This window comes from Pseudophryne corroboree, chromosome 1, assembly GCF_028390025.1.
Source record: "Pseudophryne corroboree isolate aPseCor3 chromosome 1, aPseCor3.hap2, whole genome shotgun sequence".
Taxonomy (NCBI): Eukaryota; Metazoa; Chordata; class Amphibia; order Anura; family Myobatrachidae; genus Pseudophryne; species Pseudophryne corroboree.
The window spans coordinates 551484432-551501777 of NC_086444.1; the positions used below are offsets into that span (position 1 = coordinate 551484432).

General features: G+C 46.9%; 1 protein-coding gene across 14 annotated transcripts in view; it reads right to left on the minus strand.

The window, feature by feature from the left end:
- The window catches only part of ELAVL2 (ELAV like RNA binding protein 2), a 505938-nt gene extending 500865 nt beyond the window's left edge, over nucleotides 1-5073 (minus strand). For 3 of the 14 annotated variants that reach the window (XM_063914115.1, XM_063914112.1, XM_063914110.1), the window contains exon 1: nucleotides 2580-2932. In XM_063914115.1, the coding sequence (XP_063770185.1) occupies nucleotides 2580-2618 (39 nt within the window). In that variant the 5' untranslated portion in view covers nucleotides 2619-2932. Of the gene's footprint in view, nucleotides 1-2579; nucleotides 2942-4355 lie in introns of those variants that run through there. The other 11 variants (XM_063914120.1, XM_063914111.1, XM_063914119.1 and 8 more) reach the window with 8 other exon arrangements.
- Nucleotides 5074-17346: the final 12273 nt, after the last annotated feature.

The following is a 17346-nucleotide window of genomic DNA, read 5'->3' on the forward strand; positions in this document are numbered from 1 at the left end:
TGTGCATCACGCATGTATAAGACAGCGTCCTTTATATGCTCTACTGTCAGCAAAATAGTGTCCCTATCCAGGGTATCAATATTATCCGACAGGGAATCTGACCACGCAGCAGCAGCACTGCACATCCATGCTGATGCAATCGCTGGTCGCAATATAATGCCCGTGTGTGTATATATAGCTTTTAGGGTAGCCTCCTGCTTTCTATCAGCAGGATCCTTTAGGGCGGCCGTATCCGGAGACGGTAGTGCCACCTGTTTTGATAAACGTGTAAGCGCTTTATCTACCCTAGGGGACGTTTCCCAACGTGACCTATCCTCTGGCGGGAAAGGGTACGCTGCCAATAACCGTTTAGAAATTATCAATTTCTTATCGGGGGAAGTCCAGGCTTCCTCACACACCTCATTTAATTCCTCAGATGCAGGAAAAACTACTGGTAGTTTTTTCTCACCGAACATAATACCCTTTTTTGTGGTACCTGGGGTACTATCAGAAATGTGTAATACATTTTTCATTGCCTCAATCATGTAACGGGTGGACCTATTGGATGGTACACTAGTCTCATCGTCGTCGACACTGGAGTCGGTATCCGTGTCGACATCTGTGTCTGCCATCTGAGGTAGCGGGCGTTTTAAAGCCCCTGATGACATTTGAGACGCTGGAACAGTCACAAGCTGAGTAGCCGGCTGTCTTATGTCGTCAAACCTTTTATGTAAGGAGCTGACACTGTCACGTAATTCCTTCCATAAGTCCATGCACACAGGTGTCGACCCCTCAGGGGGTGACAACACATTTACAGGCATTTGCTCTGCCTCCACATCATTTTCCTCATCATACATGTCGACACAGCGGTACCGACAGCACACACACACAGGGAATGCTCTGACAGAGGACAGGACCCCACAAAGCCCTTTGGGGAGACAGAGGGAGAGTATGCCAGCACACACCAGAGCGCTATATACCACAGGGATATCACCTATAAAGAGTGTTTTCCCTTATAGCTGCATATATATATATTATACTGCGCCTAAATTTGTGCCCCCCCTCTCTTTTTTACCCTTTCTGTAGTGCAGGGGAGAGCCAAGGAGCGATCCTTCCAGCGGAGCTGTGAGGGAAAATGGCGCCAGTGTGCTGAGGGAGATGGCTCCGCCCCTTTTTCGGCAGGCTTTCTCCCGCTTTTTGTGTTATTCTGGCAGGGGTAATTTACACCTATATAGCCTCTGGGGCTATATATGGTGTCAGTTTTGCCAGCCAAGGTGTTAATATTGCTGCTCAGGGCGGCGCCCCCCCCCCAGCGCCCTGCACCCATCAGTGACCGAAGTGTGTGGTGTGCATGAGGAGCAATGGCGCACACCTGCAGTGCTGTGCGCTACCTTGGAGAAGACAGAAGTCTTCAGCCGCCGATTTTCCGGACCTTCTTGCTTCTGGCTCTGTAAGGGGGACGGCGGCGCAGCTCCGGGAACGGACGACGAGGTCGGGTCCTGTGTGCGATCCCTCTGGAGCTAATGGTGTCCAGTAGCCTAAGAAGCCCAAGCTACCACCACTTAGGTAGGTTCGCTTCTTCTCCCCTTAGTCCCTCGCTGCAGTGAGCCTGTTGCCAGCAGGTCTCACTGTAAAATAAAAAACCTAAACTATACTTTCTTTCTAGGAGCTCAGGAGAGCCCCTAGTGTGCATCCAGCTCGGCCGGGCACAGAAATCTAACTGAGACTTGGAGGAGGGTCATAGGGGGAGGAGCCAGTGCACACAAGATAGACCTAAATCTTTCTTTAGATGTGCCCAGTCTCCTGCGGAGCAGTCTATTCCCCATGGTCCTTACGGAGTCCCCAGCATCCATTAGGACGTCAGAGAAACGTAATTGGTCTTGCACTACCAATCCAAGGCACCCCTGCAGGTGCCCTGAGGCCTAGGCACACAGGCTAGAGCCGCTGCAGACTGCATACAGTTGTAACAGGAGTCGCAAGGAACTCCTTTTGTAATCAGCTGGTATCCTTTTTCATCTACGCATTAGGGCAGATTCACTAAGCCGTGGAGAGAGAAACTACCAACCATTTCTTTTTTCAAACACAGCCTGACTGGAGCCGATTGGCTGGTACTTTACTACTCTCCAAGGCTTAGTACATTCTGCCCTACTCCCTACGTACTAAACATACAGCATAGTAGCGCCAACACTATCCAGGCTGCACAGCTCACGGATGAGCACGCCCTATAACGTCATGTCTGCCACTCGCGTACAGCCCGAGGGGGGGAGAGAGATTTCCATTACATGCTACCACACACACGGCAGCTGGAGATGTATGCAAGAGTGCCCAGGGGACTGGGGATCACGCCAGGAAGGGATAACGAATACTTGGGAGTCAATGACAACCTCTTCCTCCCTCCACATGATAAGCGCGCACGTGGCGTCCCTTCCCGCGCGTAAGCATGCAAATAAGCACGGCAGCACAAGACCCCCATGTCGGGCCTGCGTCACGTTATAGACATGAGCACTACAAGTAACAGCGGCACTCAAATATAACACGAACCAATACATCACACGTGCTAATTCCCACAGCTCTCCCGCCCTGCTCACACTGCCACTCACATGTCTAGGTTGTTCAAGGCGGCAGTGTCTTCCCAGCATCCGGGGACTGGAGAGAGCACGCCTGACGAAAATCCACGTCTCAGCCCAGACTGCCCAGGAACGCGGACGATGGACGGCAGCTTTTCCCTGATGGGGACACTGGGCAGCGCAGCTGCGGTCTGTTGGGGATGGAGGAGGATATGTGGGAAGGCACAAGCCCTGATTCCGCTCTCCGTGCACACCGCGTTACTGTCAGGCCTTTAGCTGGGAATCGCTGCCCGCGAGGGCAAGATATAGCTTTTACCCGTGACGTCACGGAGGCGGGGCAGTGGAACGTTGGCCCTGGATCTTTGGAAAGAGGAAGTATTTCCGCCGCGCGCCACGCACAGGTGTCCGTAATGTCTCAGTGAGTGATCACACCTGGCCTGGGAACTGGGTGCGAGCGCCGGAACTTGTGTAAGGACCACGTTTGTGGGGAGCTGCAGGAACATGGCAAGTATTAGCTATGGCTGGTTTGTAGCTGCTGTCACTATCTCACCTTGCATATCATTACTACCTGTCAAATACAAAATAACTTTCTCTTTTGTATCCTGAGGCCAAAGTGCTTTGCTTATATACAGCAACACCGCCTCCTCCATCGGCATTAACCGCACTGATAAGGCCTGGTGTTGCCAATTATCACTAAGAACATGTAGGTGAATAGCAAATTATTCAAAATTATTTCGGATTTTCCACACATCAGTTAATTACATATAAATTAAGTGAAAGCATTAGCCAAAGTTACTGATACTCTACGTCTTCACCTTATGCAGTACATGTACAAACATTTGGCATTCAAACTATAGATGTGGGTTAAACTAACGAACAGGTTAAATGCTAATACTGACAAATGTGCTTATTAAAGCTAGTATACAAAGTAGTTTCCTACCGCATAACATATTGTATTAATAACGAAGTAACGATTGCTTAATGAGCCTGAATCGCATTTACTTAAAATGATTATCTTAAGGATTGGCTATTGCAATAGAAGTGTGGGGCTTGCGTTACACAGCGTATTTTATAAACAAGTTGGGATGGTTTGAGTAACTAGTTCATCCTTCATATATCACTATACAAGCTGTACATTGTGCATTGATGTACAAACTGAGTGGATTGACTGTATACAGATTCATTAATCTGGGCACAGTCTACATAGATAAGTACTTTTGAAACGCAAATGATCAATCACTATTGCAAGCAATATAGGATGGCTACATCAAGTCGCATTAAACATACAAAACAGGCAACTGTGTAAATCATCTAATACAATGTTTACCAACAATGCTTCACAATGGACAGCTTCATGACCGTCTCCATAATAATATTTGCATTATGTGTAGCAAGATGCTCCTAAAAACGTATATACATAAAGGCACTCGTAAATTTACACAATCCGACGTACGTACCTCTTCATACATGACTGAGCAGATGAAACAGAAACCAGCCCATTAGTAGACTGCTAATGGACAACCGGTACACTTTGCACCTGTTAATAACTACTCCACAAATTCATCATTCCCAATATACAATTTCAATAGTTCAATGTATTTTGTATAGCAGTTGGTTGGTTTTATTTGTAATTGCTATTAATCTGTTACTTGCTAAATGTCACCATGCCAAAATAAACTAATTAGGTTAAATATTTGAATGAGCAGTGCGTGAATGATTCAATCACATAACCTCGCTATGTACAATCACTGAATGGGAATTCTGAAATCCTGTATGCAACTCTGAATTGGTAAAAATTCTTCAACTTACCTTTAGTTGTCAGTTTCTAAAGGATGCGGTCCTTCTCAATATGGATGTAAAGCGGACTTCAAATGCACGTCTCGCCTATATATTTATATATACATAAATATATATATATATATTTGTAGCAAAAGGCTAACCTGCCCACAGCTGTAATATAAACCCACAAAATGACTGCGACCTCTTAAATAATACAAGATGAATATCAAAATAAAATCATGTAGAAAAAAAAAAAAGCCCTGCAAGAGAGCAGCTATATGCTCGCTGCTGCTAATCTAAACTAAGAGGATGCAAACAAAGAAACTGGGATATATATATTAAAGCGTTACAAAGCCAGTGTGTGTCAGTGTGCCCCGCTTTTTATTATGAATATTCCTGCTTTACTGTGATCTCCCTTGTTTGAATTGGTGACTGCAGAGAAAATCTGCTGCATCCTCTAAGACCCGCTGCACTTTAAAAAAAAAAAAAAAAAAAAGATGGGGAGGGGGAGAGAAATATAGGGTAGGGAGGTCGCTTGTATAAAATAAGGGGCAAAAAACTATAAAGGGGAGTGGGGTTTGGGAAAAGGGGAGGTGGAGCGGGTAGTGGATTTATAACAAGGCTTATGAAAAAGCCGTCCACACAAGCCTATGCAGCCGGCTCTCTCTGCTCCCTTCCCACCACTACTACTGGCTATGATGCTGCCGCTGCAGACACCTGCTCGCAATGCTGCTTCTGGCGCTCCGGTTACTCAGACGCTGCTGAGCTCCTGTTGGAGAGAGCTACTCACGCCCACAACTGCACGCACACCCAGGGTGGGCAGCGGAGGGGGTGTGTGTCCATTTCATCCTATTAGCTCTTAGAGGATTTTGAAGGGCTGTGAAAGCTACTAACCACTGATCATTACCTATGTATAAAGCTTTATATGAAGAGGGGGATACATTACGGTTTTTTTTTTGTTTGTTTTATTTGGAGCTAACTCCGACAGCCAAGGACGTATCAAGGTCACACAGGACTGGTAGCCTGTTTCTGTTGCAGGAACTCAGCAAGCATACTGTTATTGCTCATACGTTTATTCCTTTTATCTATGTATCATTCATGATGAAGCTCTATTGTAGTAGCAGTAGCTAGAATGCTCCAGTATGTTTTCTTATTGATTTTTTTATTGTGATTTCAATGTTGCCCATCCTATCGGTATAATAGAAGCAGTAGCGCCGGGTGTAGTGAGACTACAGAAGGATGGGAGGAAGGAAACTGCTGCTGCTCTGATTCTCCTCCGCAAGTCTAATGATGTCAGCTCCACTTCAGTGAATCTTTCTAGAAGGGGCGTAGTTCCGGACCAGACACAGTGTAACATGATGTTACAGGGGATCAGCAGCTTCCATCGTGTAACAACCCTACCACCGTGACCAACCTACTGTATATTAAGGACAGTCAGATACTGTATATCTGTGTAAGATGTGTCACGCGGTGGATTGCGGATGTGATGTTATTTATATAATGTACTGAAAATACCTGGCGCCGTGGTTACAACAGGCATCAAAGCTCAACCGCAACTGTTATACCTGTGTTTATGTATCAGCAAATAGTCAAAAACCGTTTCACTGTACACATTCTACAAGGATTTGCAGTAGAGTAACACTGATAACATTATTGTACAAAATGCTTACACGGTGTCTGTTCTTTTTTTTTTTATTTAAAGGGGGGCTTTATTAGACAAGCATGCACTTGTAAAACGCAAATGTCAAATCGTTTTTCTTTGAAAATGTCCTTCAATGCGCATTAATAATTAATGTACAGCTTTTCGATGAGCTTCAAGCTCCAACCCAGGCTTCCCACTCTAGCCTGCCTATTTGTCCTTTGTTTAATTTTCAGTCATACAATGTTTAATGTGTCCAGTGGTACTTCTATATGATTTATGAAATTGTGCCAGCCAAGCATGCACGTTGCATAATCTAAACAAGTGAGCATGCACTATAGTACAGTAAATACTAGTGGGTGCCACGCTGTACGATCTCATAGCTTCATAGTTGCATTCCCAGCGTCCAAGCCATTACCATTACCAAGCCATTACCAAGAGATGAGACTGGCAAAGTGTCAGTCGTGCTTAGTGCCTGCCTGCGTGGGTCGTTTCAAAGAGTTTGAGCTTTCTGAACATTCATATTAGGCATTTCCTTGTCAAATAATGTAACAACCCAGACAGAGGCTATGAGATGCACATGTTCTCATGTATGGAACTTATTTTCGTGGTGAAATGAAATTGTGGTTGTATAATTTGGCAGACATTTCTCCACGTATTTTGCAGTATTTCTTAAGGCAATTTAAGCAGCGGTATATGAAGAAACAGGATTTAGAATATATTTTCCTTTTGTATAGCAAGACTAACATCTTCTTGTCGAGACACTGGTTATCTAAATACATGTAGTCAAACGTTCCCCATAAAGACTGTACACGTATAGAAAAAGTTTATTTCCATCTTTGTTTCTCCTTTTATTGTAATGTAGACCTAGTACATTAAGTAATGTCTACAGAAAGCACCTCTGAATGAGATTTCTTAATTTGAGAAGTACTGTGTTTCAGGCTAAAAATGATCACTGTAAAAATGCATTATTTCTCCTGTCTGTTTTATGGAAAACAAAATCTATTCATTTGTGTGTTAACTTAACTTTCAGTGTTTGACCATTACTGGTTATTTCTTTTGAAAACATACTTCCATCCGTAGCTGTGTGTGTCCTGTACACAGTGCTTGTTTTGGTTTCAGTACCATGGACAGTGTATAAGCTGCTGTGACTGTCTTTCCCCTCCTCGTAGCTGCAGCCTCGTCTTTCCAAGTGATGTACACCGACAGAAAAAAGGAATCCAGATCCATGCATCAGAGAGACATCTTAAACTTCTCACAAAAGCAGTGAGGGAACAAAAACGTTGTGAGGTGTATTTTTTCTTTGTACTATAAAAACTCAATAGACAACATCAAAGTTAATTCACCCTGGTAGTCATATAAAATAAAAATAAAATAAGTTTTCCTAAAGGGGAAATTGCAGAAACAAACATTGCAAATTTACAGTACAGATAAGCGTTTTCGCTTGCGTCTTTGTCTTCCAATGGTGTATTTTTCTCACTTTTGGTGTGTGTGATTTTTGTTCTTTTTGCTTCTTTCTAATGGGAAGTCACTTCATAAGTCACATTTAAATGCGCTATAATTTGCAGTAGAATGCCTTACAAGTCGCATGGCAGCACAATCCTACACACTCCTCAATTTGCACCACAAGTCGCCATAATGCAACAAAATCCCCAATCAATCAGCTGGTGCACGACACATGCAATCAGTGCCTGGGTACAGGCTACAGTAAAACCTGCCCCAGCTATGGTTGCGAGTTGAAAGTAAGTGCTGCAAATAATTTGTGTGCTTTTATTTGCATACAGATTTATTCTGTCTTCATTATAATGGTTTGGTTGAGGTGCGTTTTGAATGGGGCTTTGAAACAGTGCATTGAGGTGTGATTATTTTGTGAACTTGAGCGATTTTGCGAAGACCAGTAAATGTGCGAATTCCACCTATACCAATGTTATTTGGACAAAGTTTGTACCAATGTTGATTTGGAGTGAGAAGTCACATTTGACATGACTTCCATGCAGATTAAGTCTTCGTAAATTCGCAATTAGCAAAATCGCAGTTTTTTTGCAAAAATACTGCAAATCGAACAAACTCGACTTTTAGTAAGTTTCCCCCTATTGTATGTGTGTGTGTGTGTGTGTGTGTGTGTGTGTGTGTGTATTTTTTCCTTATGCTTTGTTAAAGACCGTGAACTTGTTTTTTGCCTTAATCAATTATATTTTTGCTATGTCTGTTCATCCGATATATAGCATTTAGGGGTCTATTTAGAAATATTAGCTTGAATATTTTTGACCAGTATCATTGCCATTCTAATCATTTTCAGGTATCTTTTCCCTGCTATGCAGCAAAGACTTCTCAGGGACAGCTGTAGCATTAACACCCTATCCTTGCGAAGTACCCATCGTCAGACTTTATGGAAAAACAAAGACTGTCCTCTCTGTATATATGTATATATTATTGAATATGTATATAGGGCAGCTGGGCTTTCTGTCGCAGCCAGTTACCTCTCACCTGCCTGGGATCTCAAAGTGCTGGTTAATGATTTGTCTGCCTGCATCCCTCCTACTTCTCTTTCCAGCCACCTGCTGCCCCTTGCAGGGATCGCTACACAGAGCAGGGCTTCACTCATTCTATCTCTCCCCACAAGGAGCAGCAGCAGGCAGGCTGTAGAGAGGAGTAGGGGTGTGAGCAACTAAATCGTCCCTAGCGGAGCAGCAGCTGGCGGGAGGAGGAGGAGAATGTGTGGGGGCCAGTGCTCCAAAATCTTTGACAGTTTCTGAGAGGTAACTTTTTCTGGGCCATCTGTGGGAGATCTTCAGGTCTGAAGGAAAGGTAGTGCAGAGTTTCAGCTGCCTGCTGGGGCTGATTATACAAGATCCACCTGTCCCTGCAGTTTTCAGCTGGAAGAAGGTTTTTCCTCATATAGCGCCACTTTAAGATAGCGTTATATAAGGTAAGTGTTTTGTTTTTTGTTTTGTTTTTTAAGGTTTGGCTTAACATTTTCTGCTTGCTGCCAAATGTCTCCACATACAGTACTATAGCTGACATTTAGGTCTTGCCTGCATCTACTGTTGTCCAACATGCAAAAAAAAAGAAAAAGTGACACTTTGAGGGCGATTCAATAGTTTTTTGCGTGGCTATAAGTAATGGGTGCCTAATGATAGCTTAGGCATCCTAACCGGTACTTTAGGTTTAACTTTAGCAGCTTTATGCAGTTAAACCCAGAGGTTTCAGGCACAAAAAGCATGAGTAGTAATTGGCTCCCAAAAACAATTGTATTTCTTTGCTGGGCACCCATTACTTACAGCCATCGCCCACTTTTAATTTTCATATATAAAAATGAGATACCCTGGACTTCCAGTTCTGGTTGTGATGTGAGCGGCTGTGTCTGAGCACCGCTCCGCTGCCGCCCAGCCTAAAGTACCCTTACAAGGCTTTTCAGCCTCCACTGCAACGCTCACTAGCTGCCCTCCACACTCCGCTCCTCTTCCCTCAGTGTATGGAGTGTTTTCTAGCCCCGGTGCTGCCGAAGCAGTCCCGCCAGAAGCAGACTGGGCAAAAGCGCCACAGGGATTCCAAGATGGCGCCGGATGCCGGAGGAGTCTCCCTCTCTGCCTCTAGCTCTCTGGAAAGCCTGACGGAGGGGGTGAGTGACAGCCAAGTCTCCGCTTTTCTTGTCCCTGACGCCTCTGAGGATCAGATCCTTACATGCAGGGCTGTCTCTGGCCATTTTGGCTCCCAGTGCGAGATTTAAAAATGCGCCCCTCCCCCATTGACATAAAAATAATGTGCCACCCCCCCCCCCCCCCCTAGATATGAAGCTAACTAATTTGCGCACGCCGCTGGCGCGCGCTCCCGGTAAGGGTGTGTGGCCTCGTTAAAATGGGTGTGGCCTCGCTGCAATGGGCGTAGCCCCGACTGAAAAGACATGCAAGAGTCCCCATTTTACACATTACGGCAGGCAAGAGTCCCCTTTTTACACATTACGCAGGCAAGAGTCCCCATTTTACACATTACGGCAGGCAAGAGTCCCCATTTTACACATTACGGCAGGCAAGAGACCCCATTTTACACATTACGGCAGGCAGAGTCCCCAATTTACACATTATAGCAGGCAAGAGTCCCCATTTTACACATTATAGCAGGCAGAGTCCCCTTCTACAAAGAGAGAGAGAGAGAGAAAAAAGAGAGAGGGTGTTACACTTACGTTTGCAGCGGCATCCGCCGGCCAGAGGTCCTTTTCCATCCCACTTCCCGCTCTTCGGCACGCCTCTCCCTCCTCTTGGCTTGCCCACCTTGTCCTGGCTCCCCTTCCTCCCTGTCATCAGTACTCTGCTCGGGGGCGGAGTTTCGTGTAATGACGAGTTTGCGTCGTGACGTCACGATGCAAATGCGTCATTACATGAAACGCCGCCCCCCAAGCGGAGTAGTAATGATGGGGAGGAGGGGGGAGCACAAACTGAGCCACCAAGAGCCGCGCGGGCGCCCCATGCGAATGCACGTCTCGCCCGCCACAAGAAACTGCTCTTTTACACACACACACACACACAGTGACACACACCCAAGAGCGACAGATGGAGAGAGAGAGCCATGAGGAGAGAGATGGGAGCATTGGGAGAGGGAGAAAAAAGGAGGCATGGGGAGAGATGGGCATTGGGAGGGAGAGAGAAGAGGGCAAGGGGAGAGAGAGAGTGTGGGGGCATGGGGGGAGAGAGAGGGTCATATGGAGAGAGGAGGAGAGAGGCATCAGCCAGTTCGTAGTGCAGAAGCCAGCACTGTCTTCCTGGACTACATTTCCCATGATGCACACACAGGAGGAATCAAGGGCAGAGCATTATGGGAAATGTAGTCCACAAACCACACTTTGGAATACAGTGAGTGCTCGCCTCACCGGAAGGTACTGCTCACCCGACCCCCTGCATGCGTGACACATATGCCGAGCACTCCGCTCGCGGGGGCGGAGTTTCGAGCAATGACGCGGTTGCGTCATAACGTCACGACGCAACCGCGTCATTGCGCAAAACTCCGCCCCCCCGAGCGGAGTACTCGGGAGGAGGGGAAAGCAGAGAGCCAGAGAAGTGCTGCGGCGAGCGCCCCGTGCGATTGCACGGCTCGCACGCCGCAAGAAACGGCACTGCTTACATGCCTGTGACATATGCAGACATGGTAAACACAATCCGCACGGCCATAGGCCCACTGCTGGCTGCGCAGACCGCAGACATTAAGAAGCAATTGACCCACTTATCACAGCAGTCTCAGGCTACTGGACAGAGTAGGAGAGCTATTTGCTGATGTCTCTGAAATAAAAGCTGAGGTTGCTAGGAATACCAAGAGGTATATTTACTAAGATCCCAAATGAATTCAAATCCATTTGTGTTGCGTTTTGTTTTCTAAGTGGCATCTTTGTAATTTACTAAACATTAAACTCTGCAGTGTTTGGGGCATTCGTATTTCTCTGACGTCCTAGTGGATGCTGGGGACTCCGTCAGGACCATGGGGAATAGCGGCTCCGCAGGAGACAGGGCACAAAATTTAAAAGTTTGACCACTAGGTGGTGTGTACTGGCTCCTCCCCCTATGACCCCCCTCCAAGCCTCAGTTAGGTTTTTGTGCCCGTCCGAGCAGGGTGCAATCTAGGTGGCTCTCATAAAGAGCTGCTTAGAGTAAAAGTTTTGATAGTTTTATTATTTTCAGTGAGTCCTGCTGGCAACAGGCTCACTGCAACGAGGGACCTAGGGGAGAAGAAGTGAACTCACCTGCGTGCAGGATGGATTTGCTTCTTAGGCTACTGGACACTAGCTCCAGAGGGACGATCACAGGTACAGCCTGGATGGGTCACCGGAGCCGCGCCGCCGACCCCCTTGCAGATGCCGAAGTAAGAAGAGGTCCAGAAACCGGCGGCTGAAGGCTTTTCAGTCTTCATGAGGTAGCGCACAGCACTGCAGCTGTGCGCCATTGCGCTCAGGCACACTTCACACCGGCGGTCACTGAGGGTGCAGGGCGCTGGGGGGGGCGCCCTGGGTAGCAATGTTAATACCTTTCTGGCTAAAAAGAATACATCACATATAGTCCATGAGGCTATATGGATGTATTTCACCCCTGCCAGGTCTCAGAAAAACCGGGAGAAGAGCCCGCCGGAATAGGGGGCGGGGCCTATCTCCTCAGCACACAGCGCCATTTTCCTACACAGCTCCGCTGCTAGGAAGGCTCCCAGGCTCTCCCCTGCACTGCACTACAGAAACAGGGTAAAAAACAGAGAGGGGGGGCATTTTTTGGCGATATTATATATATTTAAGCAGCTATAAGGAAACAACACTTATATAAGGTTGTTCCTATATAATTATAGCGCTTTGGTGTGTGCTGGCAAACTCTTCCCTCTGTCTCCCCAAAGGGCTAGTGGGGTCCTGTCTTCTATCAGAGCATTCCCTGTGTGTCTGCTGTGTGTCGGTACGTGTGTGTCGACATGTATGAGGACGATGTTGGTGTGGAGGCGGAGCAATTGCCGGTAATGGTGATGTCACCCCCTAGGGAGTCGACACCGGAATGGATGGCTTTGTTTATGGAATTACGTGATAATGTCAGCACGCTGCAAAAGTCGGTTGACGACATGAGACGACCGGCAAACCAGTTAGTACCTGTACAGGCGTCTCAAACACCGTCAGGGGCTGTAAAACGCCCTTTGCCTCAGTCGGTCGACACAGACCCAGACACGGACACCGAATCTAGTGTCGACGGTGAAGAAACGAACGTATTTTCCAGTAGGGCCACACGTTATATGATCACGGCAATGAAGGAGGCTTTGCATATCTCTGATACTGCAAGTACCACAAAAAGGGGTATTATGTGGGGTCTGAAAAAACTACCTGTAGTTTTTCCTGAATCAGAGGAATTGAATGACGTGTGTGATGAAGCGTGGGTTACCCCTGATAAAAAACTGCTAATTTCAAAGAAGTTATTGGCGTTATACCCTTTCCCGCCAGAGGTTAGGGCGCGCTGGGAAACACCCCCTAGGGTGGACAAGGCGCTCACACGTTTATCCAAACAAGTGGCGTTACCGTCTCCTGATACGGCCGCCCTCAAGGATCCAGCTGATAGGAGGCTGGAAAATACTCTAAAAAGTATATACACACATACTGGTGTTATACTGCGACCAGCAATCGCCTCAGCCTGGATGTGCAGTGCTGGGGTGGCTTGGTCGGATTCCCTGACTGAAAATATTGATACCCTGGATAGGGACAGTATTTTATTGACTATAGAGCAATTAAAGGATGCATTCCTTTATATGCGAGATGCACAGAGGGATATCTGCACTCTTGCATCAAGAGTAAGTGCGATGTCCATATCTGCCAGAAGAAGTCTATGGACACGACAGTGGTCAGGCGATGCGGATTCCAAACGGCATATGGAAGTATTGCCGTATAAAGGGGAGGAATTATTTGGGGTCGGTCTATCGGATTTGGTAGCCACGGCAACAGCCGGGAAGTCCATGGACCCCTGGATCCTGCAGGTAGTATCTCAGGGTTACAGGTTGGAATTCGAGAAGTCTCCCCCTCGCCGGTTCCTAAAATCTGCTTTGCCAACGTCTCCCTCAGACAGGGCGACGGTATTGGAAGCCATTCACAAGCTGTATTCTCAGCAGGTGATAATCAAGGTACCCCTTCTACAACAGGGAAAGGGGTATTACTCCACGCTATTTGTGGTACCGAAGCCGGACGGCTCGGTAAGACCTATTCTAAATCTGAAATCTCTGAACCTGTACATACAAAGATTCAAGTTCAAGATGGAGTCACTCAGAGCAGTGATAGCGAATCTGGAAGAAGGGGATTTTATGGTGTCCTTGGACATCAAGGATGCTTACCTTCATGTCCCAATTTGCCCTTCACACCAAGGGTACCTCAGGTTCGTGGTACAAAACTGTCATTATCCGTTTCAGACGCTGCCGTTTGGATTGTCCACGGCACCCAGGGTCTTTACCAAGGTAATGGCCGAAATGATGATCCTTCTTCGAAGAGAAGGCGTATTAATTATCCCTTACTTGGACGATCTCCTGATAAGGACAAGATCCAGAGAACAGCTGGAGGTCGGAGTAGCACTAACTCAAGTAGTGCTCCAACAGCACGGGTGGATTCTGAATTTTCCAAAATCCCAACTGATCCCGACGACACGTCTGCTGTTCCTAGGGATGATTCTGGACACTGTTCAGAAAAAGGTATTTCTTCCGGAGGAGAAAGCCAGGGAGTTATCCGAACTCGTCAGGAACCTCCTAAAACCAGGGACAGTGTCTGTGCATCAATGCACAAGAGTCCTGGGAAAAATGGTGGCTTCTTACGAAGCGATTCCATTCGGCAGATTCCATGCACGAATTTTTCAGTGGGATCTGCTAGACAAATGGTCCGGATCGCATCTGCAGATGCATCGGCGGATAAAATTGTCGACAAGGACAAGGGTCTCTCTGCTATGGTGGTTGCAGAGTGCTCATCTGTTAGAGGGCCGCAGATTCGGCATACAGAACTGGGTCCTAGTGACCACGGATGCCAGCCTGAGAGGCTGGGGAGCGGTCACACAAGGAAGAAACTTCCAGGGCGTGTGGTCAAGCCTGGAAACGTCTCTTCACATAAATATACTGGAACTAAGAGCAATCTACAATGCTCTAAGCCTGGCAAAACCTCTGCTTCAGGGTCAGCCGGTGTTGATCCAGTCGGACAACATCACGGCAGTCGCCCACGTAAACAGACAGGGCGGCACAAGAAGCAGGAGGGCAATGGCAGAAGCTGCAAGGATTCTTCGCTGGGCGGAAAATCATGTGATAGCACTGTCAGCAGTGTTCACCACATGATTGTAGTCCATTGGGAAAGACCAATGGTGGACATGATGGCGTCCCGCCTCAACAAAAAACTGGACAGGTATTGCGCCAGGTCAAGAGACCCTCAGGCAATAGCTGTGGACGCTCTGTTAACACCATGGGTGTACCAGTCAGTGTATGTGTTCCCTCCTCTGCCTCTCATACCCAAGGTACTGAGAATTATACGGCAAAGGGGAGTAAGAACGATACTAGTGGCTCCGGACTGGCCAAGAAGGACTTGGTACCCGGAACTTCAGGAGATGCTCACGGAAGATCCGTGGCCTCTACCTCTAAGAAGGGATCTGCTTCAGCAGAGACCGTGTCTATTCCAAGACTTACCGCGGCTGCGTTTGACGGCATGGCGGTTGAACGCCGGATCCTAAGGGAAAAAGGCATTCCGGAAGAGGTCATCCCTACCCTGGTCAAAGCCAGGAAGGAGGTGACTGCACAACATTATCACCGCATTTGGAGAAAATATGTTGCATGGTGTGAGGCCAGGAAGGCCCCGACAGAGGAATTTCAACTGGGTCGATTCCTACATTTCCTGCAAACAGGATTATCTATGGGCCTCAAATTAGGGTCCATTAAGGTTCAAATTTCGGCCCTGTCGATTTTCTTCCAGAAAGAATTGGCTTCAGTTCCTGAAGTCCAGACTTTTGTAAAAGGAGTACTACATATACAGCCCCCGGTTGTGCCCCCAGTGGCACCGTGGGATCTCAATGTAGTTTTGGATTTTCTCAAATCCCATTGGTTTGAGCCACTCAAATCGGTAGATTTGAAATATCTTACATGGAAAGTAACCATGCTACTGGCCCTGGCTTCAGCCAGGAGAGTGTCGGAATTGGCGGCTTTATCGTATAAAAGCCCATATCTGATTTTCCATTCGGACAGGGCAGAATTGAGGACGCGTCCTCATTTTCTGCCTAAGGTGGTATCAGCGTTTCACCTGAACCAGCCTATTGTGGTGCCTGCGGCTACTAGCGATTTGGAGGATTCCAAGTTGCTGGACTTTGTCAGAGCATTGAAAATATATATTTCAAGGACGGCTGGAGTCAGAAAATCTGACTCGCTGTTTATACTGTATGCACCCAACAAGCTGGGTGCTCCTGCTTCTAAGCAGACGATTGCTCGTTGGATTTGTAGCACAATTCAACTGGCACATTCTGTGGCAGGCCTGCCACAGCCTAAATCTGTCAATGCCCACTCCACAAGGAAGGTGGGCTCATCTTGGGCGGCTGCCCGAGGGGTCTCGGCATTACAACTCTGCCGAGCAGCTACGTGGTCAGGGGAGAACACGTTTGTAAAATTCTACAAATTTGATACCCTGGCTAAGGAGGACCTGGAGTTCTCTCATTCGGTGCTGCAGAGTCATCCGCACTCTCCCGCCCGTTTGGGAGCTTTGGTATAATCCCCATGGTCCTGACGGAGTCCCCAGCATCCACTAGGACGTCAGAGAAAATAAGAATTTACTCACCGGTAATTCTATTTCTCGTAGTCCGTAGTGGATGCTGGGCGCCCATCCCAAGTGCGGATTGTCTGCAATACTTGTACATAGTTATTGTTACAAAAAAATCGGGTTGTTTATTGTTGTGAGCCATCTTTTCAGAGGCTCCTACGTTATCATACTGTTAACTGGGTTCAGATCACAAGTTGTACGGTGTGATTGGTGTGGCTGGTATGAGTCTTACCCGGGATTCAAAATCCTTCCTTATTGTGTACGCTCGTCCGGGCACAGTATCCTAACTGAGGCTTGGAGGGGGGTCATAGGGGGAGGAGCCAGTACACACCACCTAGTGGTCAAACTTTTAAATTTTGTGCCCTGTCTCCTGCGGAGCCGCTATTCCCCATGGTCCTGACGGAGTCCCCAGCATCCACTACGGACTACGAGAAATAGAATTACCGGTGAGTAAATTCTTATTTTTTTTTTCTCAGCCATCTAGACAAATGCAAATGAATAGACCATTGGTAACATATGCCTGTTATTTAATAGAACTCGGTAATTTACTAAGAATTCGTATTCTCAATCACTGCCGACAATAGGCAAACACTGCCGGGAGAGCATAGAATTAGTTAAAAATTGGAGCTTTCAAATAGACCTGCTTTTTGCTGGAGTGTTTAGATAGTCATGCACGGATCAGTGAGATTTGTGCGTGCTTATGTGTGGGTAAGGGTCTGAATGGGTTAAAAATGTAAAATAAAAATTGCGTGTGGTCCCGCTTCTAAACATAACCAGCCTCGGGCGCTTTACTTCAGGAAAGAAGAGGACCAAGCTTCACTGGATTGGTTATAAGTATATGTTTAATTTCTACAGGTACCCCTATAGGATTCCACATGGACAAGTGGACGTGAATGGCCGGCGTGGTATATAGGTAAGTATGTGTAAGTGTGTTTTAATACATTTTCTCTGACGTCCTAGTGGATGCTGGGGACTCTGTAAGGACCATGGGGAATAGACGGCTCCGCAGGAGACTGGGCACATCTAAAGAAAGATTTAGGACTATCTGGTGTGCACTGGCTCCTCCCCCTATGACCCTCCTCCAAGCCTCAGTTAGATTTCTGTGCCCG